This window comes from Hippopotamus amphibius, chromosome 8 (genome assembly GCF_030028045.1).
Source record: "Hippopotamus amphibius kiboko isolate mHipAmp2 chromosome 8, mHipAmp2.hap2, whole genome shotgun sequence".
Classification (NCBI taxonomy): domain Eukaryota; kingdom Metazoa; phylum Chordata; class Mammalia; order Artiodactyla; family Hippopotamidae; genus Hippopotamus; species Hippopotamus amphibius.
In genome coordinates this window covers 107,137,552-107,164,380 of record NC_080193.1, presented here as the reverse complement: position 1 = coordinate 107,164,380, position 26,829 = coordinate 107,137,552, and the positions used below count along the sequence as shown (strand labels likewise).

The 26,829-nt window shown below is 38.4% G+C and overlaps 1 protein-coding gene across 5 annotated transcripts in view; it reads right to left on the bottom strand.

The window, feature by feature from the left end:
* ANKRD44 (ankyrin repeat domain 44) overlaps positions 1 to 26,829 on the bottom strand; it is a 306,147-nt gene that overhangs the window by 102,623 nt on the left and 176,695 nt on the right. For all 5 annotated transcript variants that reach the window (XM_057744579.1, XM_057744583.1, XM_057744580.1 and 2 more), the window contains exons 5-10: positions 22,876 to 23,076; positions 22,457 to 22,544; positions 19,899 to 20,041; positions 18,279 to 18,491; positions 10,019 to 10,097; positions 1,439 to 1,553 (exon numbers count right to left, since the gene is read on the bottom strand). In XM_057744579.1, coding sequence (XP_057600562.1) covers positions 1,439 to 1,553; positions 10,019 to 10,097; positions 18,279 to 18,491; positions 19,899 to 20,041; positions 22,457 to 22,544; positions 22,876 to 23,076 — 839 coding nt within the window. The remainder of the gene's footprint in view (positions 1 to 1,438; positions 1,554 to 10,018; positions 10,098 to 18,278; positions 18,492 to 19,898; positions 20,042 to 22,456; positions 22,545 to 22,875; positions 23,077 to 26,829) is intronic.

Here is a 26,829-nt window from a genome sequence, read left to right as displayed (position 1 = left end):
CTACCAAGGTTTTTAATTCTGTTGCACAACACTTGACAATTTAGAATTCCTAATGTAACACTGCCCTCATATTTTTCCTTTCCTAAAGATTCAGTTATTATTACCCCCAGCCTCTATAATCAAGGCCAAACTATTTAAGCATTTAAGGCTGTCTTTAATTTGGTTCTACTGCATATTATGAAGTAATAAAACAATAGTCAGCATTTATTGATAGCTTACTACATGCCAGGCACTGTTCAAAGAGCTTTTAACGTAGATTATTTTGTTGAGTAACCTTAGCAGATATATTTATATAACTCTCACACAGATCTTAACATACACCAGAGAGCTTTAATGGTGATTAAGTCCTTTAATCCTCACAACAAACCTACAGTAGATACTATTATTACTCCCATTTTCCAAATGAGGAAATCAAAGCACAGACAGATTGAGCAACAGACTCAAGGTCACAGAGCTCACAAGTGAGGTAGCTTGGACTAGAGCCCAGCTAGTGTCCAAGAAAGATTGGACCTCCCACCGTGATATAACACTGCCTCTGGGCGGAACACGGCACCATCACATGCCCTCCACCTTTCCAGGCCAGGCGCCTCCCGGAGATGTGTCTGTTCCAGCTTTCCTGCCTGCTTGGGATGTCTGCCGCTCTCTGCTCTACTCGCATAATTCCCATCCTTCAAAGCCTACCTAAAACTCACCTTCTCCTTGAAAACTGTGGCCACTTTTGAGCTCTATCCTTCCTGTTTACACTCTATGGCATATATTGTCTACACCAAACACTTTGCCATTAAAGTCCTGTTTCATTTTGAACATTATTAAATACTATCTTGTATGGTTCTTTGTCTTAAGTGGGCCTTGGGCCTCCAACAAAATTATGAGCCCCCGGAAGGTACCAACCAGGTAATTTGCTTCTGAAATTTCCTATAGCACCGAACATGCGACAGACTCATACAGATGCTTTATATATTCTTGTTGAAATGAAGTACAAAATGAAGTCAGGTCCCCCTTCATTATGTAGCAGATTTACTCAGCTGCACTGTATAATTATATCATTAATATGGGTCAATATACGCAAAACAGCACCCTGAATAAATTCTGAGTTTGCCCAATTATGCTTTATTTTTCCTGCTTAACTAACACTGCACATTGGGGAAAAAAAACAGAAGAATATTAAAAAGCAGAGTTAGGAATAAAGTTCAAGTTTCCTTAATTAAAACCACTAAAATAGCTCTCTTTCTGATATAGCTGAAAAATAAAACTGGTTTTTCCTTGCAACTGTCACTAAAAGTCACTTAATTTAGTTCAAATTTAATTTGTGTTCAGCATAATGGTGCAGATCCACCTTAACCTTGGATACATGGGAACTATCTACGGCATGGCAGAATCCCTTTGGCAGTATTCCCACATGTGGCAATTATTCCACTGTAGTTTTGCAGTAACCTACTTGGCTGTGTCAGCTCCACTGGTTATTAAGGTGTTAATCAAAAGCTCATGACCATATCTTGCAGCCACATGGAGAGGAGTATTGCCATCCTTATCCACACAGTCAATTTCACCTCCTGAAAGAGACATTTTAATACAGAATTACATAGGGATTCAGGTTGACTCAGATACTGCATTTTATGCTAGTCACTCACGTTGACCAAATGTTGGTTTCCTTTCTAATCTGTGCATCTCTGCTCTCAAGGACAAGAATGCTTTTTAAGGGGACAAATCACTATCTGAAGTAGTAGTATTACTAAATCTGCATGGAGGGAAGTCTACTAGAAATGCTTTTAAAAAACCTTTCCACATTGTCTTATTTAAGGTTATAAAATCTTACATCTAGATTCTCTCTCTGAATAAACAATGTAATCAAATTGCACAAAATGTAACCCCGAAGACATACTCAACTGTAGTTTTATTTGCTTAATTAAAGATCTATGTAAACCTATGCTAAAACATAAGAACCAGAGGAATACAGAGTAGAGGAAGAGATTTTATGTAGTTTGATTATCTAAATGACAAGAGTAAAACGAGCAAAGCATAAACTATAAATTGAAAATATCTATATTTATTAAAACTATTACATTAACCATCACTTTAGTAACACAGTAAACATCTTATTTTATTTTCACTTTTTTCCCCAATTTTTATTTTACTTCATTTCTTTCTTTCCCTCCACTTTTCATATATATATATATGTACAAATAGACTACTTATATAATATATAAATATAAGTAGTCTATTTATTCATTTATTTGAAGAACCATTTAGAAGTTAGACATCATGACATTTCACCCCTAAGAACAGTCTCCTGCATAAGCACAATTTCATCATCATATCCAAGAAATTTAACATTGATACCATAATTTTCTGTAATATAAGTACATATTCCAATTTCTCCAATTGTTCCCCTAAATGTGCTTTATAACTGTTTTTTTAAATCCAGGATCCAGAGATTCGGATAGCATGTGGTTGTCATGTCTCTTTAGCTTCCTTCTAGCTAAAGCAATCCTCCTGCCTTTTATGTATGTATGTACTTATCTCTCATGTCCTTGATATTTTTGGAGACCACGCCAGGAGTCATGTACGATACACTGCATTCTGGAATTGTCTGATTATTTCCTCATTATTAGATTCAGGCTAAACATTTTGGCAAGAATACTCCGGAGTTGAAATGCACTTCCCATCACATTCCCACAGCACACACATAAGGTCAAGTTATTCCATTACTAGGTGATGCAAATTTGGATTACTTGCAGCGGGTACACTGTCAGTCTGGGAAGATGAAAAAGTTCTGGACATGGATAGTGGTGCTGGCTGCACAACAACGTGAATGTACTTAGTGCCACTGTACCGTATGCTTAAAAACAGCTTAAATGGCAAATTTTATATACATTTTACTGCAATAAAAAAAGACTTGATTACTTGGTTAAGACGATGCCTGCCAGCACTCTGCACTGCACAAATGTCTTTTCCCCTTTTATAATTGACAAGGACTTTGTGGGTGATACTTCCACACTGTGCAAATATTCTATTTCCCAACAAAGTTTCCCACAATAATTTTAGCATATACAGGGAGTACTTTGTTCAAAAGTTATCTGAATTCTTTATTCTGTGTGCTTATATTATCAATCTGACACAGAGGTTTATTTAATTTTGTTTTCAAAATTTTTACCAGCTTTAATTTTATTTTATTAATATGTAAAACACATATTTCAAAAGTCAAAATTCTATACTTTTAAAAAGTCTCACTTCATTTCCCTTTTACTTCACCCTCAACCACATCCTATAGTAAATAATCATTTTCATCACTTTTACTTCATGCTTTCTGTGTTTCTCTTTGCAAATATAAGCACACAGATTCTTTTATATCATGCTTTTTTTTTCTTTTTTCTTTTTTTCGCTTAACAACATACCCTGGAATTCACTCCCAGAGATCACTTCTTGGAAATCTTCCCCATTTTTGTACAGCTTAATTGTTTTTCATTGCATGGGTGTATTAGTTAAGCACACCAGTCTGGTAAGGATGAGCGTTTATATGGTAAAAATCATTTTGTTATTATCAGGAATGCTGCAGTGAATAACCTCATGCAAGTGTTGTTTTGTATTTTGTGGGTGTATATTCAGAATAAATTCCTAGAAAGGGATTTCTAGGTCAAAGAAATGAGTACTTGGTTTGTTAGATTTTGCCACATTTCCCTCTCCAGGTGCTGTGCAATTTTGCACTCACACGAGCAATGATTGAGAGTACCTCTTCCACCCAGTCTTCTCAAGCTTTTGAATATATTCCATGCAATGAGTGAGAACTGGTATCTCACTGTAGTCTTTATTTACATTTCTCCTATTAAGAAAGTTGAGACTCTCTTTATATATTAAAGGGCCATTTGTTTACCTTTTTCTATGAACCATTTGTTCATGACTTTTGCCCATTTTTCTAAGTGTGTATGTGTGTGTGATCTTTCACTCCTTAATTTTTAAGGGTTCTTAGGGAGATTATCCATTTTTCAGTAATACAGGTTGCAAATATTTTCCCCCTAGTTTTTTACTTGTCTTTGGTGTTTTTACCCTGAAAAAAATTTTTTAGTAATTTATCTCTTTTATTGTATTTAGATCTTGCATTGTAGTTAAAAAGGCTTTCCCCACATCCTAGCAATAAAGAAACTGACACATGCATTAGTGATGCATGCATTACTTGCTACATGCATTACTGATAATTGGGTAAGCTTCCAAGTATTTTAAGAGCCCTTGAAAATCAAGGAATGAGGAGAAATCAAGGAGAGGGAGGAATGGGGAGTGGCTGCTAAATGGGATGAGGTTTTTTGGGGGTGTGTGATGAAAATGTTCTCAAATTAAACAATGGTGATGATTGTAAAGCCTTGTGAAGATATTGAAATCCACTCAGTTGCACAGTTTAAAATGGTGACTTTTATACTATATGAATTACATCCCAATCAAAAAGGAAGGGCCTGAGGAAAGCAGGATAGCGGAGGGAGTAAAGGACAGGGACACACCAAGGAGAAAAAACACATAGTGTGTACTTGTGCTTATGTAAGCTCATGTGCACTTCTGCTTTTAAAATAGAAAGCACCCAGGATATTGGGGCACCGAATATAATAATTCTAAGATTTTATTTGCTGACTATCCTGTTCATAAACAAATCTCTGCATCATTATGGAAAACAGTAAGTTATTGAATTGTCAGCTCATGCTCTTAGATGTTAGGTATTTTAGAGTAGGTCACATCTTAAGCTTTACTCTAATTATCAATTATACTGAACTAAAGTAAGCTGATATTTTAAAACTAAAATATATCATTTTAAGATACTAATACTATCAATATGTTTACTTTGTATATCTAAAGTATACACATACACATTTATATATTCCAGAATAAGAAATACAAAATCCTGAAAAATGTAAATATAATATAAATGGCTTAGATTAATCCAAAAAGACATTAAACATTTACTTTAAATAATATTTATTACTGAGAAAGTAATACTCCCATTGTAGAAAATTTAGAAGATGCAGTAAAATACAAAGAAGAAAACAGAAGTCATCTATAAATTCACTGATTATCTGAGACAATCAGTATTAATATTCTGGATATTTCCTTCCAGTTGTTCATGTGTATGTGTGTGTGCATTTGTGTGTGAAGACATTTCCTATGGTTGAGATCATAGGGTAGAAAGAGTTTTGTATCCTGATTTCCGCCTTAATATCACATCACAAACACTTCCCATATCATTAATTTGTTTCATTAACGTAATGAAAATGACTACATGGTATCAGTATTTAGAGAATTTACTCAGCAAGTCCCCAATTACTAGGCATTTAGCTATGCCCAAATTTTGCCATTAGGGAAAACACAGGAATAAACATAATTATACACAGTCTTTATCCACATTTCAGATGATCTTCAACAACATTTTTAGAAGTAGAAATATTTTCAAGTTTCTTGATGCATACTGGTAAATTGCTTTTGAGAAAGGCTGTGCCCATTTGCACTTCCATTAGTGACATATTTGAGCACCAAAAAGAAGCCATAGAGAGTCTTTTCAAATCTGGGCGAACAGCATTAACTTCCAGGCCAAGACACTGTTTCTTATAATATGATCATTATAAAATCTTCACAATAATATCTGTATGGCCCTTCACTCTAATGAATCTTACTATGACCACTAATTCCCTAAGATTTATTTCCAACAAACAATATTTTTTCTAGCCAGGTGTATTGGTAAAACAGAATTAACGAATGAGAATTTCCTAAAAAGTGAAATAATTACAAATATGTGTGAGCTTCGTAGAAGGGTAAGATGTTAAAAAAACTCCAATTAGTACATATGTTTACACAGGATTTAAGATGCTTCACTCCACAGCCAAAACTTCGGCATGTAGAGTTTAGCTGCTGCCAATAAATTTGCACATTTGGAGCCTGCAACTTAATAGCTGTCTACAAAAAGGTAATCCCTTTTTGACTGTGTGACAGAGAAACATAAATGGCAACTTGAATACAAGTGCTGATCTTTCCTCAAGCTCTTTGTTTCTGTGGCACAGTAGTGATTTTTAAAACCAGTTGTTCAAATAGATCATTTCTGTAAAAGTAATAATTGCATATCTTTATATACACATTCTTAAGTACACAGAAAAATCTGGAAGTTTCATCAAATTGTCAATGGAAATTCTTGGGATGGGGTTAGGGAGACACATTGATGGGGATCATGGGGGGTCTCTTTAACAAGTTAATTTTATAATCAAGAAACGTTAAAATTAAATTAGTTATTGAAAACTTCTAGGGACTCAAGAAATAGTTCACAATCACCTAAATTTAGAAGCATCCAATTTAGACCATTGTTATGCCTTGGGGACAGGCAGCCACCTGTCTCCATGGATACCTCAGAGCAATCCGGGGTACATGTATTCATGTGAGAGCTGCCCACAGGGGTCAGCATGAAAGGTCCACCCACGGAGCTGATCCAGGGAGATGTGGGAGACAGATCCTCAGACTTCAAAGAAGTCTTTGTCCTACACACACACTACATCACTCATACCCTTCCCAGCCAAGTGTTAGGGGCTCCATGTGTACCAGCCTCAAATATGCCAAAAATTGGATATGAGAAAAGAGTGAAAAATACTAGAAAGGGAGAAATAGAGGGTCTGAGCTGATAAAGATTCTTATTGTTACCATCATTTCATAAGTCAATTTAAAGCTGTAAAAATATGGGTAATTATATTTGTCATTTAAAATATATCTCTGGAAAACATCATAACTTAGTCGAAAAATAAAAGAGACTATTTGTTATTCAAAATATGTTTTATACTAAAATAGGAGCTCTAGACGAGTGAATTTCTATCTTATAGTCACTCCCCAAACCTTTCCATTTTCATTTGAAAATCTTTAAGATTTGCTTGGAATGCAAATTGAATATCTTACTCTTCACTTGAAAGTTGGAAGTTACATGTTGGTCACCGATCATTAATAATTAGTGAGGAAAATAAACATTCGTGAGTTCAGACACAGGCAGAGTATGTCAGAAGGGATGACTTCTGCAGCATCATCTAGGCATTCATCTGAAATTAGTCTTTCATTGCACAAACAAAAATGGTCATTTTATTTTATTAAGCTGCCTCAGAAGGGCTGTCAGTCCAAAGGTCAAAACCTCACAATGAATCATCCTAATCTATCACTTCACCATTTCTTTCCAAACTCTATTTTTAAAGTTTCTATGAAAAATAAAAATCATTTTGAACTTTTGTAACCTGCTGGTCAGCATCTGAGGCAGCTGCTTGTGCTACAGCTGGATCAAGTGCCTCCTGATATCAGACTGTGTGTCTTCGTTTAGATCTTTCCCTCTCTGGCCCTGACAACATAGCTTCGGATAACAAACTATGTGACTGAACCGCAAAGGTAGTCTTTGCTTATTAACTTAAAAAAGAAAAGAGGTTTTTAAAAAAAATTTTTTTTAAATGAACACCTTGCCAAAGTTGAACGCTTCTGGAAAAAAACAATTATTATAAAGAACTAATAACCCTGACTAGAGAGCAGTCAGAGAAGCAGAGAAATGCTGCACAAAGTCCAGATATCAAAGCAATTTAACAAAACAAATAAATAAACACGAAGAATGTTCCTCAGCAGGTCTCAGAGCCAAGCGATGTCCCCATGGGGGACGGGCATTCTGGGTCCTGTCGTGCAGTGATCCGCTCTGGAGGACAGACACCAGGCCCTGGGGCTGTAAGCCTCTGGACTTTTCCCAGAAGGAAACCAATAAACAGGAGGAAAGAAAAGAGCTTCCTATTCTTGTCCTTAAGAGTGTTTTTTAAAATGTCAAATGGAAGAACTCGAAGTTCTCCCATTGTGTCACAAATGCAAAGAATTGTTGGCTGAGAGAAGAGAATGCCAAATCATCCTTTTACAGGGATAACTCTAGGCCAAATAAAAGTCACTCAGAGTAAATAGAATTCAAATTAAAAAAAGTCAAATTTTGAACATGTCATCATTCATCCAGAGAAGACATTTGTAGGTGAGTGACTGTGAGTTCAGTCTCTAATGCGAGGCTGCCTGTGTTCTAATTCCTGTTCCTCAACATCGTACCATATAGCCCAACAGAAGTGACAACGTTTCTGCCTCAGTTTCCCCATCTTTGAAATGGAGGTAGTAATAGCACCTCTTTCTCATGGGGTGGTTGGAAGGATTTATGTGGAGTGCTTAGCCAAGTGCTTGGCACAATGCGAAAAACACTCAACCAACGTTAGCTTTATCATTATATATAAGTTATATGTTATAGCCACTAAATCCTCAGCATTTTAGGACCCTGGACCCCATTCAACCCACAAGCAAGATGCCAGGCCAGCCAAGAATGAGATAGGCTCTGAGACAAGCTGCTTGATCACAGAGGACAAGACATAAGGTCTCTTTCAGGTCTCGTCCCAACTCAAAAGTAGAGCAAGAATGTCCAGAGGGGCCATGGAAGTCTTCGAGTCCACAGGGATAGTTTTTGGAGAAGTCAAAGCAGCCAGCAGCCCGCAAGACTGCTGAAAACATACTAGCATGACATGGGTCTGGCCCACCGGGATGAATCTGTAGGAAGGCAGTGCTTACGGGGTGAAAGACTGCTCTTTCTCTGATCTGGTCACTAGTGCTTGAAATTGCTTTAACAGGGAACAATGCTTTTTAATGCCACAAAGCTAAGGCCCCGTGATTACGTGCACATTAAATTTTTTAAACATGGATACCAAACAGCTCCCTAGTTTTGTTTATTTTTAAGGCAGTGGACATTGTTTCTAAAAGACGGTGGAGAAATGCAGTGGGATAAGGAAAGCATGCAAAGGAGAGATGCTAGGGCCCCTCCCCACCTCCCCTTGTTTACGTCAAGCAAAACAAAACAATTCAAGTGGCCTTTCAATAAGGTGAATGTCAAAGGCATACCACATATATCAACCTAGAATTAATGGGTGTTGTGCAGTTAATTTTCATTTACCTGCATTTGTTCACTGGAAATTTGTTGGGATTTCTTTTCTTCTATAGTTTCATTGAAATGCTTATAAATTTCCTGTGCTTTGCTGCAGATATTTTGCTTCCTCAGCATAATTTCCCTGGCTGGTCTTCCATTCAAATGTCAAAGGACTTTTTGGTTTTATGACTTCAGTGCCTAAGACATAACTTAGTACCACTAACAATTCAAGTGTATGTCATCTAATAGTGTTACAGCTGAGAAAAAGAGAGGTCTAAAAAAATTGACTAAGGCCAGAATTTTGAGAACTAGAAATGTGGGTCAACTAAAGATAGTTTAGGAACTGCTGAATTTACCTGGAATGCCAGCATAAAATCTGACATTTTACATTGTCTTTAAGGTTTGCTAAAATAACAGAAGTTGTGTTGCCAAAGCCAATCCACTCATAGATTCTGGCCATGACCCTCTAACAGTAACGTGAACCATGATGTGAAGTGACACTCCCTAGTACTTTGGCTGCAGAGACAACCCAGTGGTTCAAACACACCTTTATTGTAAGCCTGGAAAATTACCAGATTATGTGATTTTCCAAGGTCTCTATCAAGCCTGTGATTTTATGATCCTTTATATCATGTATGTACCTGCTTTTCCTCTGAGTCACCTCATTTTTGTTACCTTTGCCTACGTAGCTTAACAAGTTTTAACTTACGGAACTATGGCAATTTCGAAAATTTAAAAATAATTTAGATTTGCTGCTAGAAAATGTCTGATACTTATTTTTATTAGTTTCAGAGTAAAACATGCAGGATCTTGAGCCTATATATCATTTCCAACTTCAAAACTCACATGTTCTCTGACTGACTGGGAAGTGACTGTGAAACTTAGTGCCTCTATGTCCTTACTCCTAAGCTGAATGGTGATGACGTGTCTGATAAAGAGCTTTTAGCAAAGTTCATCAAAGGACAGTATAAATCCAAGCTTAATAAACTCTAAAACACAACATCATATTTCACATTCATGACTGACAACCAAACTCAGTCACACCAGGAAACTGTTCCAGTAATGACACTACAGAAGAATCTCACTTACCATTCTGAATGAGGGTTTGTGACCGTGTGAACCTTCCGTGGACAGCTGTCATGTGCAGAGGACTTTTACCATCTTTACTCTAAAAAATGAGAGATAGAGAGAAACAATGGGCCACTGACATCAATCTGAAACATTCCAGCAAGGCCAGCAATGCTCCATAACATGTTATATGGTATATCGCAAGTTACTGCCTAACACCACATTTTTTTTATTGAAATATTTACGTTGTGTTAGTTTCAGGTGTTCAGTAAAGTGATTCAGTTATACATACATACACACACATATATATGTTCTTTTTCAGATTCATTTCCATTATAGGTTATTGCAAGATATTGAACATAGTTCCCTATGCTATACGGTAGGTTGTTGTTGTTTATCTATAACATCAAATTTTAAAGAAGCTTCAAGAAGTGGAAATTATTCTAGAGAAGAAATGCAAAATTTTTAGTAACACTGACAATTTTTAAACTACCCTGGTTTAAACTGAGGAAATCATCCAAAACATTTTTTCATATCCTGTGATCTACTGGTAAAGGTTTCCTTTAAGATGTTTTTTTTCAACTTTTTTAAAAAATTGAAGTATAGTTAATTTACAACGTTGTGTTAGTTTCTGGTGTACAGCAAAGTGATTCAATTATACATATATGTGTATATATGTATTATTTTTCATATTCTTTTCCATTATAGTTTATTACAGTGTTTTTTTTCAACTTTTGTCTACAGTACATGAAAAAAAGACAAATGTATTAACTTGTTTGGCCTTGTTTGACCTGAAGATGACTAAACTGCTATAAATCACTGCAGCTCTCAAAACTGACCTGAAATCTTCCACCATTCTCTACATTCTAATTCCATGGAGAAACACCACTTTTGATTATTCCAAAAGAGAAACATTTGCTTCACTTAACTCATTAGAAATCATAAGATTAAGATATGCAAATTGCCATTTTAATAATTATCTGGAAATACATGCTGAATTTATACACCTCTTTATTATTCAATATGTAAATGATGACATTCTCTGTCATAGATTAAGCCAAAAGATGAAAAATGTACAGAATCTATACACTAGTCATCATTACACCAAATACCAAAGTTCTACACATTTAATTAAGAAATAGTCACTTACAGAATTTCTTCTAAAGATAGTAATACCCAAACGAAAATATTACTGTTATTTTAGATCCAAAGTATCCCCAACTGAGAGAATATATTATGTATTCTTTCATTCAGATATTATTTTAAAAAGAAAAGAAAGAAATTTATGTAACTTATTTTTCTAAGTCTCAGAAGAAACATTTTCCTCAGTTAAAATATGAGATTTCAAAAACAAGTTCATTTTTGTGGTGAAATTCAAATACTTGTGCTTTAAAATAATTCTTTCAAAACCTCTACAATGGAAAACAAATAGTCACTTTAATAAATATTTCTCAGAGTGAACCACAGACTACCTGCATCCGAATCACTCAGAGTTCTTGTTAGAAATGTGAATTCTGTGCCCTAACCCAGACCTACTGAATCAGAATTTATTTCATTTCTAACTTTCATTTCACTTTAACAGCTCCTAAAGTTTAGGAGCCACTGCTTTTGACAGTGGACTAGAAAAGCTTATAAAACCACAAGGTTTAACAGAAGAATTTTTATTATATCCTATAGGTCTATTCCTTAGACTTAAGAAAGGAGTTATGCCCAATCTGTGCCAAGGGAAGAGTCAGAGTGGTAACTGCATGTGAGTGAAATAAATAATCATTATAGTGAAAGGTTCTCAGGTTGATGAGGAAAAAACAGAAATAATAGGATTTTTTCTCCATCTTAATCTTGTATGATTATAACCTGAATTCAAAAAGATTGAGAACGGAAAGGAAGGTGGAAGTAAGCTTGAAGCTTTACTGAAATGATATTTTTAGGGAAAAAGTATTAATCAACAAAATAAGGAAACAATGCCATCACCAATCACAAGACATGCGATGGAGGAGAGCTCCTAAAAGCTTTCTGATTCCAGAGACTGGGTCTCGGCTGGGATAAATGCAGACAATTCAAAAGACTAAAAAGTTTGGGAACCACTTAGGAATAAGGACTTAAGACATACTCCCTCCAACCAAAAAAGTGATAACAGTCCAAGACTCTTAAGGAGAGAGAAAATAGAAGTTGCAGAACTGACATGCATTTGTCCCTAGGTGGTGCTATGTCTTTAAATTTTGCTCCAGTATTTTCTCTTAAATTTAAGATGAAAACATAACTAATTAGCATTTAGTTAAGTATATGCAAAGCCATAAATATTTCAGTGTTTAGATAATATCTTTATAAATATTTAACCAAGCACTTTTCCATGCCTAGAAAAGAGCTTAAAGGCTAGGAGTAACCACCAACCTGGTGGTCACTAACTAAATTGCAGCCAGAGAGCCAAAGCACAAGTCACTGGTTTCTATAGCGTATAGTTTACAAAGCTGGTCCCATTTCAGGAACAGCAAACATCACACCTTTTTTTTCCCCTTGAGTGCCTGTGCCTTTGGTAAAGGGACAAAGAGAGGTGACCAAAATTAGGTAAAATGAAAAGGATAGCAATATGGTCAACGGTGATGCTTGCTTCAGATCTATCCTTGCAGATCTTTGCCTGAGTTCACTTACCACTGAGGACAGACCTTAGCTGACTTGTTTTTTTTTCTCACTAGGATATGGGTGGCAGGAGGTCAGGAAGTGGAGACAGGAAGCATTAAGAGTATCACAGCAGTCATTTTTGGGCAGCTTTGTTTATATGGTATAGGGACTTGTTTCAAAAAGCCATTGAAAACCAGTGAAGGTCAAAAGACTAGTACTTTTTATTTTGCCTTTACAAGTTAGAACTCAGAATATTCAGGTTGAGACTGAGGGGATCCCACTGAGTTTCATTATCCGCCTGAGAAAATTTTCACACTCAGGGAGGGAGGGAATTTGCCACTGCTGCTACTGTCCCTAGACCTTCAGATACAGAACATTCCTTGAATTCTCGAAGGGGAAGAAATGTTCAATTCTCCAACTTATTCAAAGCTTTGTTTTTAGAAAAACTTTTCTTCATCTCTAGTCTCCTTCTCATTTCTAGGTGCATTTTCCCAGCAGATTTAGGGCTTGGGAAATTCTGTTACATTGAGAAATTGTTGAATTAAGCAAGAAGCTCTCCTACTGACTTATGATTCAGCCATAAGTCATGAAAGAAAATCAGTGAGGATTAAGAATATTTTATGACAAACATCAGTATTCTTTCAGGGCAAAATTCACCATCATCCAAGGAAGACTAATCCTTGAATTAAAGAAGCATTTCAATTTTCTTGCCCACTGTTCTTCTCAGAAATTCATTCACTCTTTTCTTCCACTTCTACTGCCTTCTTTCCTCCTCCTCCCACAAACCTTCTCTAAACCTAAAGACACAGTTACTCCCCAAGAACCTGAAGGCGCTGTGTTCTCTGCAGCACAGGGCCCCCTGGGGTCACGCAGCTCAGTGGCCCTGGGGGAGGGCAATAAAGTCTCTACAAAATAAACTAAGGTCAGCTGGGGGAGAGGCATCATATACAGTCAGAAACCCCAAAGGGTTTCTTAATTCAATGGAAGAGCAATTTAATACCCAGGTTTGCAAAAAGGCATATCTAGCCTAATAACAGTCAGAGATCGCCATATACAGTCTCATTTGTTTAATGCTTCTAAAGGCTGGCGATGGCACGCGCTTGGCTCGGACATTCACCCCCCTCCTCTCCTCATTTCCTCTCCTAAGTTCCCCGGGCCATGTGGCTATTGCTGCTTACACCTGCCTGTTCCAGTTTCATCTTCAACCTCTGCAACGCAATTATAGAATATAACTTGGTACATACAAAGAAGGGAGATGGTCCACTTCAGTAAATGTGTGATGGGCTTCAGCTCCAGTCTCTTAGGTTTAAGTCATCTAAGGGCCCATGGACAGAAAAGAATTGAGACCATAGGCAGGCGGAATGTTAGTTAGATTCAGAAATTACCATTGCCTGCCTATCTTTCTAAGTCACATCCAGCATGACCATGTGTTTACTGCCTTCTTTAAAGCTTAGTTTAAGTGCTTCCAAAAAGAGCCTTGAGATGCTACAGAAGTTACAATGCAGTCTCTAATGGAGAAGAGAAATTATTTCATATTTTCTCATGCTCTATTTGCAAAATACAAGTAAATCTTCAACAAATTATTGTATAAAGTATTGTGTCTCTATTATTTTATAATAATTAAATTTTGTGATGTCACAAAATTAAAGACAGGGCCATGGTCAATCTAAGCAAAATGAGGGACTGTTAAATGCATGCAGGACACAAAGCCTTCCTCCCCTCTCCATCATCTTGCAATTTCTCATGAAGACATCACTTTCAGTGTTTTGTGAGGACAGAGGAAAACAAAGTGAACATGTGAGTAGGTACTGGCTACATTTCAATATGCTATTTTCTTTGAACTTTGGAAAATCTAAACAAATACAAATTGTCTTGCAATCTACAAACACTTTCAAAATCCAAGGGCAATGTGGTGCAGAGAGATAACAACCTTCAGTCAGACTGAATGGCTCCATGGAAACGTTAGATGATCCGTGCATCTGCATCCAGAGTGCATCTGGAATAACTAATAAAGATTCAAGGGAATTAGGATGTAGACAGAGCAGATGAAGGGAAGCTGAGGGACAAGGCTAGATTTGATTCAAAATCCCATTTACGCAGATTAGATAATAAACCCAAGTCTCGACTTTTTTTAAATGGTGCTTCTTATACTCCATAGATTAGCAGTCTATAGGAAAAAATCAACTATTAAAATTAAGTAGCTGTGCATTCCATATCCATTTTCTGGGGGAAAAGAGAAGGCTGCCATAAACCAAGGCACCATACCTAGTTGACGCCCCTTATCCAATCTGAACTGGCCGCTTGTCAGCTACCTGATAGAAGTAGGCAGGTGTGCCAGAAAGTGGCCTTCTAGCCCCAGTGTCCTCACACAGAAAGCATCAGTCAGTGTCCTCACACTGAAAGCATCAGTTGGCAATGTTTTATAGAGGAAATGGAGAACATCAGATAACCTGGCGAATTAATTAAGTGAGGCTGATGAAGAGAAATACTTTAACTTCAATAATGTTCCTTCCTTTGGAGGATCCACAGGAAGTCCCCCAGACACCAGGATGGCAAGAAAAGTGTCATAAATCTTGGGGACACTGATGGTCAGGCCACCTGTTTGCCTCCTGTCCTCTCACCACCATCCTATTGGACTTTAACCCTACATATTAGCTCTTTTCCCACCTTGGTCTCTCTGTTGCCCCTAAAGACCTTCATCTTACCTCCATGGAGGACCTTGGATGGGGCCCCCTTATAAGATCTAGAACTCTGAAATTTTCTTCATCTAGTCTACTTTTTCATTTCTGCCTGCTTTCTACCTTCATGAAGACACTCCATCCCCTCCGTTTCCTTCCTATCTTCTCTAAATCTTCTTTTTTCGTCCCTTTCTCTGGCTCTTCCTCCTCCTCCTGATCCTCAAAGAGTTACTGGAGTCCTACATCCCCTTCTTTACTCATGCTATGATGTACTCTCTCCATGGGCGATCTCACCCTTTTCTTCCGGTTTCAACTATCAATAACCTCTATGCGAATGAGGCAACCTAGGTGTTTTCTTCTATTCTCTACTGCTCTCCCATGCTAGAGAATCACATTTTCCACTATTGGTTTTCTCACACTGGCTGTATCAAAGGCTCCAAATCAGCTTCTCAAGAACTAAACTCACTGGTTTTACCTCTTAAGACTACTCTTTCTCCTGACACCCCTCTTAATAACAATAATCATTTATAGAGTACTCACTATGCGGTAGGCATTGTTCTAAGTAATTAATGTGAGATAACTTGCTTAATCCTCACAACAGTCCCATGAGGAAGATACTATTGTTTCCCTAATTTTACAGATAGACACACAGAGAGGTTATTTATGATTATATAATTACTAAAAATCAAGGCAGGATGAGAATTTAGGCAGTCGAGCCCCAGAAATGGACACTGAATTACTAGGCTGTACTACCTCTTTAGCCAGATTTCAATTCTTATACTCATCTTTAACTCCTCCATCTCTTGTCCAACCAAATCCCATCAATTTCCTTTCTTCAAAGCCTCTCCCTTTGTTGGCTGTCCCCATCGCCCTGTCCTCATTACCTCTTATCCAGACCCATTTCATTGACTTCCAGTTATCCTCTACTTGTCCCCTCCCTAGGGCCACTATATCAGAAATTTTTTTTTATAAAAACGAAAATAGTTTTTTTTCTTTTGGATATAAAAATAACACATGTTCACTGCATCACAATAAGAAGATTAAAACAAATATATTGAAAAGAAACTAAAAACCCAAATCATAATTTTGCCTCTCTGGAGTGAAGACTGTTGCTAGAATATTGATATATATTCCAGATATTTTTCTCTTTCTATGCACATACATAGACACATACTTTTTTAAATTAAAAAATTGGATATTTACTTATTACATTTTAATTTTTCATTGATTACATTTGGTATTATTAGTTCTTTTGATATTTGCCAATTTTAAAGGGAAATATTAATATATTAGTATTAGAAAAGTATTAGTTCACATTTATCTAATTCAGTGATACTAAATATTTCTTCATAAGTTTAATGGATATTGTATTCTTTCTCTTGTGATCTGCTTTTGCCCATATTTCTAGTAGATTATCAGACTTTTTCTTATGGATTTTTATGAGCTCTTTATATATTAAATGTTAACTCTTTGCTTATCATGCATATTGCAGAAAAATTTCCGAGTTATTCCCCCCTCAATGTCATGTTTCTGTTTTTGTTTTTTTCCTTTTTTGTTGTTTTGTTTTGTTATATAAAAGTTTAAAATTTTTATGTAGTCATATACTTTTTTTTTTTCTTTACATTTTCTGTCTCTGGCTTCTGTGGCCAGATTGCTGTTTCTAATGCTCAGTTCTGATCATGTGGCCTCTGTAATGCTTAGTGGGCCCCACAGCCTATAGAAGCCCAAACTCCTTGGCCAGTAGGTAAGTGCCCATTCTTGGTCAGGTCACATTTCTGCTTGTTCCTGCTCCTTTCTTTCATATGATTTGTGCTCCATTCAATCAAAATAAGTTGCTATTCTGAAAATTTGTCCCATATTTCCCCATTATTATAAATTAAATGAAAAAATATAAAAGGATTTTAATAGTGAACAGAGAAGGTCATTAAAATAGACTGATCCAATACTCTTGAAATCAAAAATTGGAAACAATTTTTCAAAAGCAGAGACAGAATACACTGGGACCTTGCTTTACAATTCCTGTGTGCTTGGGAGAAGGGAAGCTGAGGATGGGAACAAGGTCACTTGGTGTATAGGGATATTCTGCTACAATCTAAATGCATCCAAGTGATGTAACCTAGATCATGAAGGCTGCCTGCAAAAGTTCCTCTTGATTATCTGTTACAGTGAGCAGACTAGTTACCTAAAGTTTACCTATTGAGACCTCTCAACCCCTTTGTATGCCATTCTATCTATCTGGAATGACCTCTCTCAAATTTTCTGTCCCTCATCTCAACTGATATGAATCTTCAGCTCAAAAGCAATCTCTAGTTTTGATGCCCAAGCAAAAAGCAGGTCGACACTTTCTTACAGTTTGAGGCGCTTTATTAATCTCTCATGCCACTCATGACATTCTCTCTTGCCCCATGCTTATCAGAGTACATTGTCTTCTTGCCATATTGTAAATTCCTTGAGGGCACCTTAGAGTATACACCCAGTGCCAAACAGAGGGCACTAGGCAGTCCTCAGTAAGTTTGCTGAGTAAAGGAATTACCATTAAAACAAGATGAATATCATATAATTGAAGCCACTTTCTGGGGTTTACTTCAGGAAGGCATTTGAGAAACTTTTTGGAGGGCCTTGTGGGTTGGGAACAGACCTGAGATCATTAGGTCAGGCTTCCTTTTCATTCTCAGCAGCTCTGCCCTATCAGCTCAACACTCACCTCAGTATTAGAATCTGGGCCAAGTCAACATCCCTGAGACCCAGTATTTGCTCCTGTACATTCACTAAGCTACCAAGGGCACGCAGCTAGAACCTCAGTGCCGTCCGCTGGTACCACCATTCCTGCAGAGTTTCCACAGCATGCCAATACAGAATAAGGCTGCAAGAATCGGGATGCTCAGTCACAATTCACTAATTGTAATTTACAGCGGGTGATTTTGCTCAAACAGAGGCTCATCTCAAAGGTATTTAACACTAGACAGGAAGACTGAGAGTCATACCTGAATGTTAACATCCGCCCCGTTGTTTACTAATAGTTCAAGACACAAAGCACCATGTGTGGAGGCAGCAGCAAAATGCAACGGGGTGAACCCGCTGTTGTTGGGCTGGTTCACGTTAGCACCGTAGTCGGTCAGCTCGTTGACTACAGCATCCTGCCCGTTGTAGCAGGCCAGGTGGAGGGCCGTGTTTCCATACACGTTGATTTCATCAATCTGCAAATGAGTCCAACATGGGCGATTAAAATCACTGGAGCCAATTTACTTCATTTCCCACCAAAAGCCTAATGGCTGTGCTGGAGAGAGGAAATATCCGTCTATCACTGTGACCTGATTCAGAGCTTACTCTTACCCCAGCGCAGTCATCCCAGGAAGGCTTCTCCCCCGAGGTAAAGATCAACAAAACGTGAAAGTGACAGAAAGTGAGCTGGGAGGAAGAGTGAGAGGTTTCAACGTGTGGGAAGACATTTTTCAGCAAGGGAAGGGAGAAAAAGTGAAAGGCGAAGTTGCCTCAAAACGCCAGAGGAGAACTGAATCAGGGGAGCAAGAAAAGAGCCTGACATTCAGCAGTGAACAGAAGAGGACAGCGTGGGAGGGGCTCACGGAGGTGCTCTGGGGCCTGAACTCAGAATCTGCTGTGGGCTGGGCTCTGCGGTCTGACACCTCACGGGGCCGCGTGCTGGGGGCTGCACCGGGCAGCTGTGCTGGGTGTTTAGCCCCCAGCTGCCTCTTGCTTTCCCAGACCTGCCCTGACTGCTGCCATCACCATCTCGGTATTGCAACTTAATTTTCCTTTCCTCTGGGACAACCTCGCCACTGCTCCTGCCCTGCTACCCAAGGAGAATGGGGTCCGGCCGACTTCTCCAGCTCGGCATGTTCATCCCTGTCATTCACTCATTCATTTCTGCTTAGAAGCCACGATTTAGATGGCTAGGTGCTAAAGGTGGGATGCTGAAACTTAGCCAGTCTTTTAAAAATGACTAGTCAGGGCTTCCCTGGTAGCACAGGGGTTAAGAATCCACCTGCCAATGCAGGGGACATCGGTTTGATCCCTGGTCCAGGAAGATCCCACCTGCCGTGGAACAACTAAGCCCGTGCGCCACAACTACTGAGCCTGCGCTCCAGAGCCCACAAGCCTCAACTAATGAGCCCACGCTCCACAACTACTGAAGCCTGGGCGCCTAGAGCCTGTGCTCTGCAACAAGAGAAGCCCACACACCGCAACAAAGAGCAGCCCCTGCTCTCCACAACTACAGAAAGCCCGCATGCAGCAACGAAGACCCAATGCAGCCCATAAATAAAAATAAAGTTTTAAAAAAATGACTGGTCACTGTGTATCATATATCATATATGTTTAAATATTTCTCTATGTTGATATAGAAAGTTAGTCTGTTTCTGGTTTTCCACGACTTAGCATATGCCCCATTTCCCTTCATCAGTTGCCCATGTAAACTCAAAAAGATAGAATGCTAAGAAATGAGGGGTTTTTCCCCCTCTTCAATTAAAATGCAAACAGGATTTAATTTCAGAACAACAGAAACCCCATAAATACATAGAACATAATTTCAGAACAACAGAAAACCCACAAATGCACCATGGGGTCATGCCTGAATCATAGCTCACCTCCACTCCCAGATTCAGGAGATGCTTGACAACATTGATCTGTCCATTGGAGGCTGCGGCGTGCAGGGGCGTGTAGCCCTTCTTATCCTTACACGTCACTTCCGCGCCGTGGTTAACAAGCAACGCCACGACGTCCAGGTGGCCTTTACAAACAAAGCAGCAGAAAACACTGTTAACATGGCAATTTGACGATTCCTTCCACCTGAATCATCATCCTCAGCTTTTACTGCCGCCAGCATTTTGCTAAGCTATTTGTAAAAAGCCAGTTCACAGCAAATATCCGACAAATATTTAGTGAGTACCTACTATGTGTCAGGCATCACGTAAATGCTGTGGGAAGAAAGATGATTCACATGTGAGCCTTCTCTTTAAGGAGATCATTGCCTGTTTACAAATAAATAATGATGAGGTCCTGTTAATATGTTAGAACCAGAGACTAAAAAAACTGTTAAAATGAAAGCAATGCTTTTGAAACCGATTGCCATTCTTCACTGAAAAGTCTAACAATGACAATTTGGTTTGGAAAAACTAAAGAAAGAAAAAAGAAAACCAGTTAATTGGAACAACTCCAGATTATTGTTAAATCATATGAAATTGCTGCCGTTTGACCGTTTTTTGGACCCACAAAAATGGCAATTTCATATGGTTCAACTTCAAAGTGTTCTCGTGAATTACTGGCTAAACTGAAAACCCTTCTAGTTTCAACTTCCCTTGGCATATTTTCTAGAATATTTTCCTTTGTTCTCTATCTTGCTATATATACAATGATAAATGTATTTGACCTTTATTTCCTGACTAAAGATTGTTTGATGCTTCAAGATCATTGCTCTAAACATTGTTGGGTAGAAGATGAGTACTGGCTCTGTGTGTGTGTGTGTGTGTGTGTGTGTGTGTGTGTGAGAGAGAGAGACAGAGACACAGAGGCAGAGACAGAGACACAGAGGCAGAGACAGAGAGACAGAGACAGAGACAGAGTTTGGTCTTGGCTAGTTTTATGAAGACATATAGAAAAAACTATTTTGAATTACTGGTGGTGCTATCTAAAGATCTTCATCCTGGTTTTGTCCTTTAGTCCCTAAAGATAGTCATCTGTATATGTTTTTCTCTTTGTATTGTGATGACACACAAAAACACTTTACTTCTTTAAAGCAATTCTACACATATATTTTAGCTATATATCAGCAAAGAGCAAATGTGAAACCCCAGGTTCGTCACAATAGCTTAGTGTGTGCTCTGCCTAAACATCAAATGCTCACTGGTTCCAGTCCTGCAGGGACCATACGGACATCCAACCTGCGTCAATAAACTCAAAAGTCCACATCACCTTGTGAAAAGGATAATGGGCAAAATCTTAAGATTCTGCTTTTTTAAGCCCAAGAATTCTCTCAGACCCATCTATTGCCATATAATTCATTTTATCCCTGCCCCAACCCACTCTCTTTTTCCTATCCACAATTAACGTTATTGTTTTATGATAATAAAAGGTCTGTAGATTTGTTACAAAGGATTCTGAAAAGGCAAAAAAGTGTTAAAAGGAAACCAACATCATCCACAATCCCTTGAGATACTCAATATTTCACTGTTTAATGCATTCCAGATTGCTTTTATTTTATAGATTTTGTGAATAACACAAATTGAGGATTGTGTCATTCACACTGTATTATGATCTGTTTTCATTTAACATGTCACAGGATCTTTCTATGTTAAAAAATATATATACTAACGATATCATCACTGTAGTCACTGCAGTGTCCCGTTGTGTAGATCTTCCATAATTTACCAACACAATCCCCTGTGTTGTGATGGGCAGTCAGGGTATTTATAACTTAGTGTTGATAGAATCCTGTCTGCTTTTCTAATTGCAGGATGTTTTCCAATTAGAAACACTAAAGATCTTAGTTCTTCATTTCCCAAGAGTCAACACTGAGAATAAACTCCATGAGGGCTCTCATTTGTCAGTGGTACTTGCGCCAACAAAAGTGTAGAGGAAAAGCATAGAAATGTAACATCTTTCTTCGTCTTCTGCCCCTGAACTGGCAGAAACGAGGAGCAAGCCCAGCTCTGCCAGCAGTGGGGTAGCAGAATCACCCACCATGACTCTGGGCACCTCCACCTACATGACAACCAGGATGCTGTCACTTCTTCCTTCCTTTTTGTTTCTTTCAGGAATATTTATAAATACAAAGACAAATGAAATTTACATCCTTGCTTTGCTAGCCAGTCCTCTTTCTGTTTAAACACCTTATTTTGCTGCCATAACAAGTTAAAATAAGCACAATTTGTGCAGCTTCCCAATCCAGATTGAAACACGTTCAATGAAGTCCATGCCATGATTCATCCCTGCTGTTCTTTGTAGGATAAATAAATCTCTGACAAAGCAACTGCCCAACTAGAGCGCTCTGTGCATGCCAGTAAAAGGGCCCGAATCTTAATTCAATTGAATCCCAAGCTTGAAAAGAAGTCAGGATCGCCCAAGAGAAAACCACGGTCAGTGAGAGGCCTGGGGCTTCTCTAGTTCAGGTTCTCTGCACTTTGCTCTCCATTGACAGAACCCTTACCCATATAAGCTGCCCAGTGCAGAGCACGCCGGTCCTTCTTGTCAAATGCATTGATGTTTGCCCCTTTGGCCAAGAGTAAGTTAACCATCTGAAAGATAACAAGACAATGAAACCAAGTTCAGCAGGTGACCTGAGCCAAATTCACGTCCAATCTAAAGGCAGGTCAGAGATCTGAAGTTCAAAGTGGGAAGAAACCACAGCCAACCCGTGGCGTGTGTGCCAGAGGAAGAAACTGAGGTGTCAGCTACGTCTTCAATTCATTGTGGCTCTAAATTTAATGATAGGTATAGTTGCCTCAGGTTTGGTGTACCAATATTATTGTCACATTATCTAAAAGCCTCATCAATGAGATTAGATTCCACGTGGGGCTAAGAGGGTCGGTGGGGAGGATTCTTGTTCCCACTGATGAGGACACTCACCTCCACGTGGCCGTTCAGCGCGGCATGGTGCAAGGCTGTGCGCCCCCCTCGGTCAGAGACATTGACACTGCTCAGCAAGGGAATGATGACTTCTGCACACTTGACAGCCTTATTGGCTGCTGCCACATGCAGCGGGGTCTGCCAGTTCTTGTCCCTTGCGTTGACATCTGCCGAGTGCTTGATCAACACTTGCACTGCTTCCTACGACGAAAGCAGAATTTGCAGGGGTCACTGACAAACGCTCAATCAATCTTTATTGGGTATAAGATGCTTCACCAGACCCTGGAACTACAGAAAGGGAAAGGCTCCCTGCCCTCAAAGGCAAATTCTTCTGAGACAAGCAAGGTCACGTGGGATGAATATTAAAAGAGAGGCACAGGTTAAAACAGATTCACTCTCCCTTTCTCCGTGAGGCCGAGCGCCTGGCATAACTCCAAAACCAAATCAACCTTCCAAGTATAGGGTTTCCTTACAAAGTATAAGGTATCCTTAGGCCAAACGAGAGCACTCAGGTGCAGGTGTGCAGAGCAGGGTAAAACAGCCGGAGACCAAAGAACCCCCAAAGATCACCTACGGTTAGACATAACTCGTCAATAAGCTTCCCTCTTCCAAAGCCGAAGGCCCCAAAGCCCTCCAGACATTCTTGGATCAGTTTATAAATCTCTGGTTCTCTTGGCCAAGTCTTAACCCTCCCTGTGTGATCAATAAGCAGTCAAGGGAAGAGGATGTTTATTGCCACCTCAACTTAAAGCTACGAAATTGTTCCTTCTTTCCTCAATCTTTTCTATGTTAAAATGAGAGAACTTTTTTTTCTGCTATTGAGTCCCTTCACCCTTACCAAGCCTCCCACTTTTGATTTTCCTTTTATTGACCAAATCATCATATTAGCCTCTTGAACTATAACTCTCTACCTTGGCTGTGCAATGGAATCACCTGGGGAGCTCTTAAAAATACAGATGACTGTTCTGTATTGATTCTAATTGCCTCAGAACGTCTGTAAAGCTCTCTGGGGACGCTGTTGTGCAGCTAGGATTGAGGACACTCTTCTCTTTAGTCAAGTAAATGATACAGCTTCTCTTAAGAAGGGAGTGGCTGTCAGTTGTTTCTCTTTATGTCTACAGACATCCCTGGGACCAGGCGGATGTCTCTGGCTCCTTTATGGACATCTTGTCAATGTGGCATCAATAGACCAATGAAAGGCATCAGCACCACACTCCTGCCACCCTTCATGGACAAAGAACTTACCTTTGTCCACCTTAATCCCCACAGACCTGGACTACCTGTCAACTTTACCATGCGGGTATATAAAAGAATCCCCCACAAGTACATGGTTTGAACTCCCAAAATTAACATTTTAACCATGGACATAAATGATGCTATAAAAAAGAGCATTTCATGAATCAGTAGTGGCAACATATTAAGATGAATGGCTAACTTGAACAGTAGAACAAGAGCAAAAAGAAGTTAACTTTGCAAAGTAGAGAATATATTTTAAGTAAACAATGTGACTCCATTTAGATGCTATAAAGGGCAATAAAGTGATAGGATCCAAGCAATCAATTTGTTAAGATCACTAAAAAGGAAAAAGAAAAAGAAGATATATGCCACCCATCTTCAGCACGACTGAGGATAAAGTAATGGCTATTAAATATTCCTTGAGATACAGATGCAGACAATGGACTAGAGGACACGGGGTTGGGGGGGCGGGGGGGAGAAAGGGAAGCTGGGACGAAGTGAGAAAGTAGCATAGACATATATACACTACCAACTGTAAAACAGATAGCTAGTGGGAAGTTGCTGTATAACAAAGGGAGATCAACTCGATGATGGGTGATGCCTTAGAGGGCCAGGACAGGGAGAGCCGGAGGGAGTCGTGGGAGGGAGGGGATATGGGGATATATGTATAAATACAGCTGATTCACTTTCGTGTACCTCAAAAAAAAAAAGTCAAACAAAAAAAAAATAAATAAATATTCCTTGAGCCCATTTTAGAGTGAAATGCGTACACGTATTACTGATGCTCACTTACTATGTGCAAAACACTGTTAGAACTATGAAAGATTGAAGGAAACATTAGTCAGGCTCTATCCTAAAAACTAGCTGGGTGAACAAAAAATAAAAGCTAGATCACAATATAAGCATTAAGATTTAAATAAGAGAAAAATAATATTTTTATCAATTTTCATCTCATAAATTGTGCAGTTTATGTAGATGTATAATCAATTGTGATATGGGAAGAAAATATTGGAACCTCCATTTATATTTTATTTTTTTAAAAGGAAAGTATTTTAGCTGGTATATAACTTCTGGATTGGCATCCTACCCTCAGTCAGCTCCATGGAAGAGCTTGCCTCACAATGTTGGAGATGTCCTCAGGGACGGGTGGGGCTTCCACAATGCTGCTGGGGTGGGCAGGACTTGCCCTCTCCAGTCATTCATTTGAGTGCACTGAAATACATAGTGATGGCCTGCCCAGCCTATTTACAGATTGTAATATATACCCTTAAACTGAAACACCCTAAAATGGATAAGATTTATGCAAGGAACCCACAGATTAAAGATGGTAATAATACCAATGCAAGCATAAATAATGGGAAAGTCACAGAACTGATACCTCTACTCCTCGTAAAAGCTTTATATCACTTACATTACAAGGTAAAAGCAATGACAAATTTAATCAGATCTGACAAGAGGTTGGCCAAAACAGAGAAATCATCAGAAGTCTCTTATCTATTTGGTTATTTAAGACCATGACAAATGAAAAGTCTCATACTGTGCCTTGAAATAATAGCTAATGATAGTTCTTACATATAATTTATAAATAAATGAGATGCATATTCTGAAGATACATGCTAAAAAGTTTTGCAGGTACGTGGCCAAAAGGGTTGGAGATAACCATCTCAAAGCAATACTATAAAAAACAGTATATATCTTTTTCACATATTCACAGCAAAATAACAATACATACTGTCACTTTAATACCCTTGCCTTGTATATTATTTTACTGTACTTGTACAGATTCTTGCTTTGCATTAAATATTATGTAAATTCAGGATACACTAAAAAACAGAAAATATACAGGAACATTTCACAAATTTATACTATAAGACCAATTCACGAGAAATTTGTTTTTTAAAGGTAACAAAATGTGATTGCTCTTGGAGTAACTCTGACTAGGTGGATGAGATATTACCTTGGAGAGGTCCCATTTTAAACGAATATTTAGGAATGATTTGCACTGTACACACAGCAATAGTTTAAGCAAAGAAAATATATATTTACATGCCAGTTATAGTTTATACATAAATAAGTGCTTTTAGAGTTTGTGGGGGAAAAAACCGTATTCTTAAGTAGATGCTAGTTCTAAAAATATTTTAATCAAATAAATTTTGCTTTGGTTTTATAAATAAAGTTTTATTGGAATACAGACTCATTCATTCATTTATGTACTACCTATGGTTGCTTCCAAATTATAATGGCAGAGTTGAGTACTTGTAACAGATACCACATGCAGCCATCAAAGCTTAAAATATTTACTATCTTGCCCTTTGCTACAGAAAAAGTTTGCAGACACCCTGGACTAGCTCTCTGTTTGAATAACCATGAACTATAAATTATCAAACCTGGTTAAAATAAAATTTTGTTAATTACCAGCATGAAAAAATACTATTTTAAATCTAAATAGTCTTTTAAGGAGGGCAGGTCCTATGAAAAGAGTCAGAGGCCTCTGAGTTCAGCTCTTGCTATGCAATGGTGGGTCTATAGTGAATTTTGGGAGGGGGCCAAACAGAGTTGCATTGCTCTGCATAACAGAGTGAGAAGCACTTAGAGCTTGGCAGGAAGGAAGGGATGAGGACAGGAAGACTGCAGAGAGGTCATGGCCCTGCACCGCAAGGCACAGGTATGTATCTGGGTGGGAACAGAGTCAACAGGGAAGAGGGAAGAGGAGGAAGC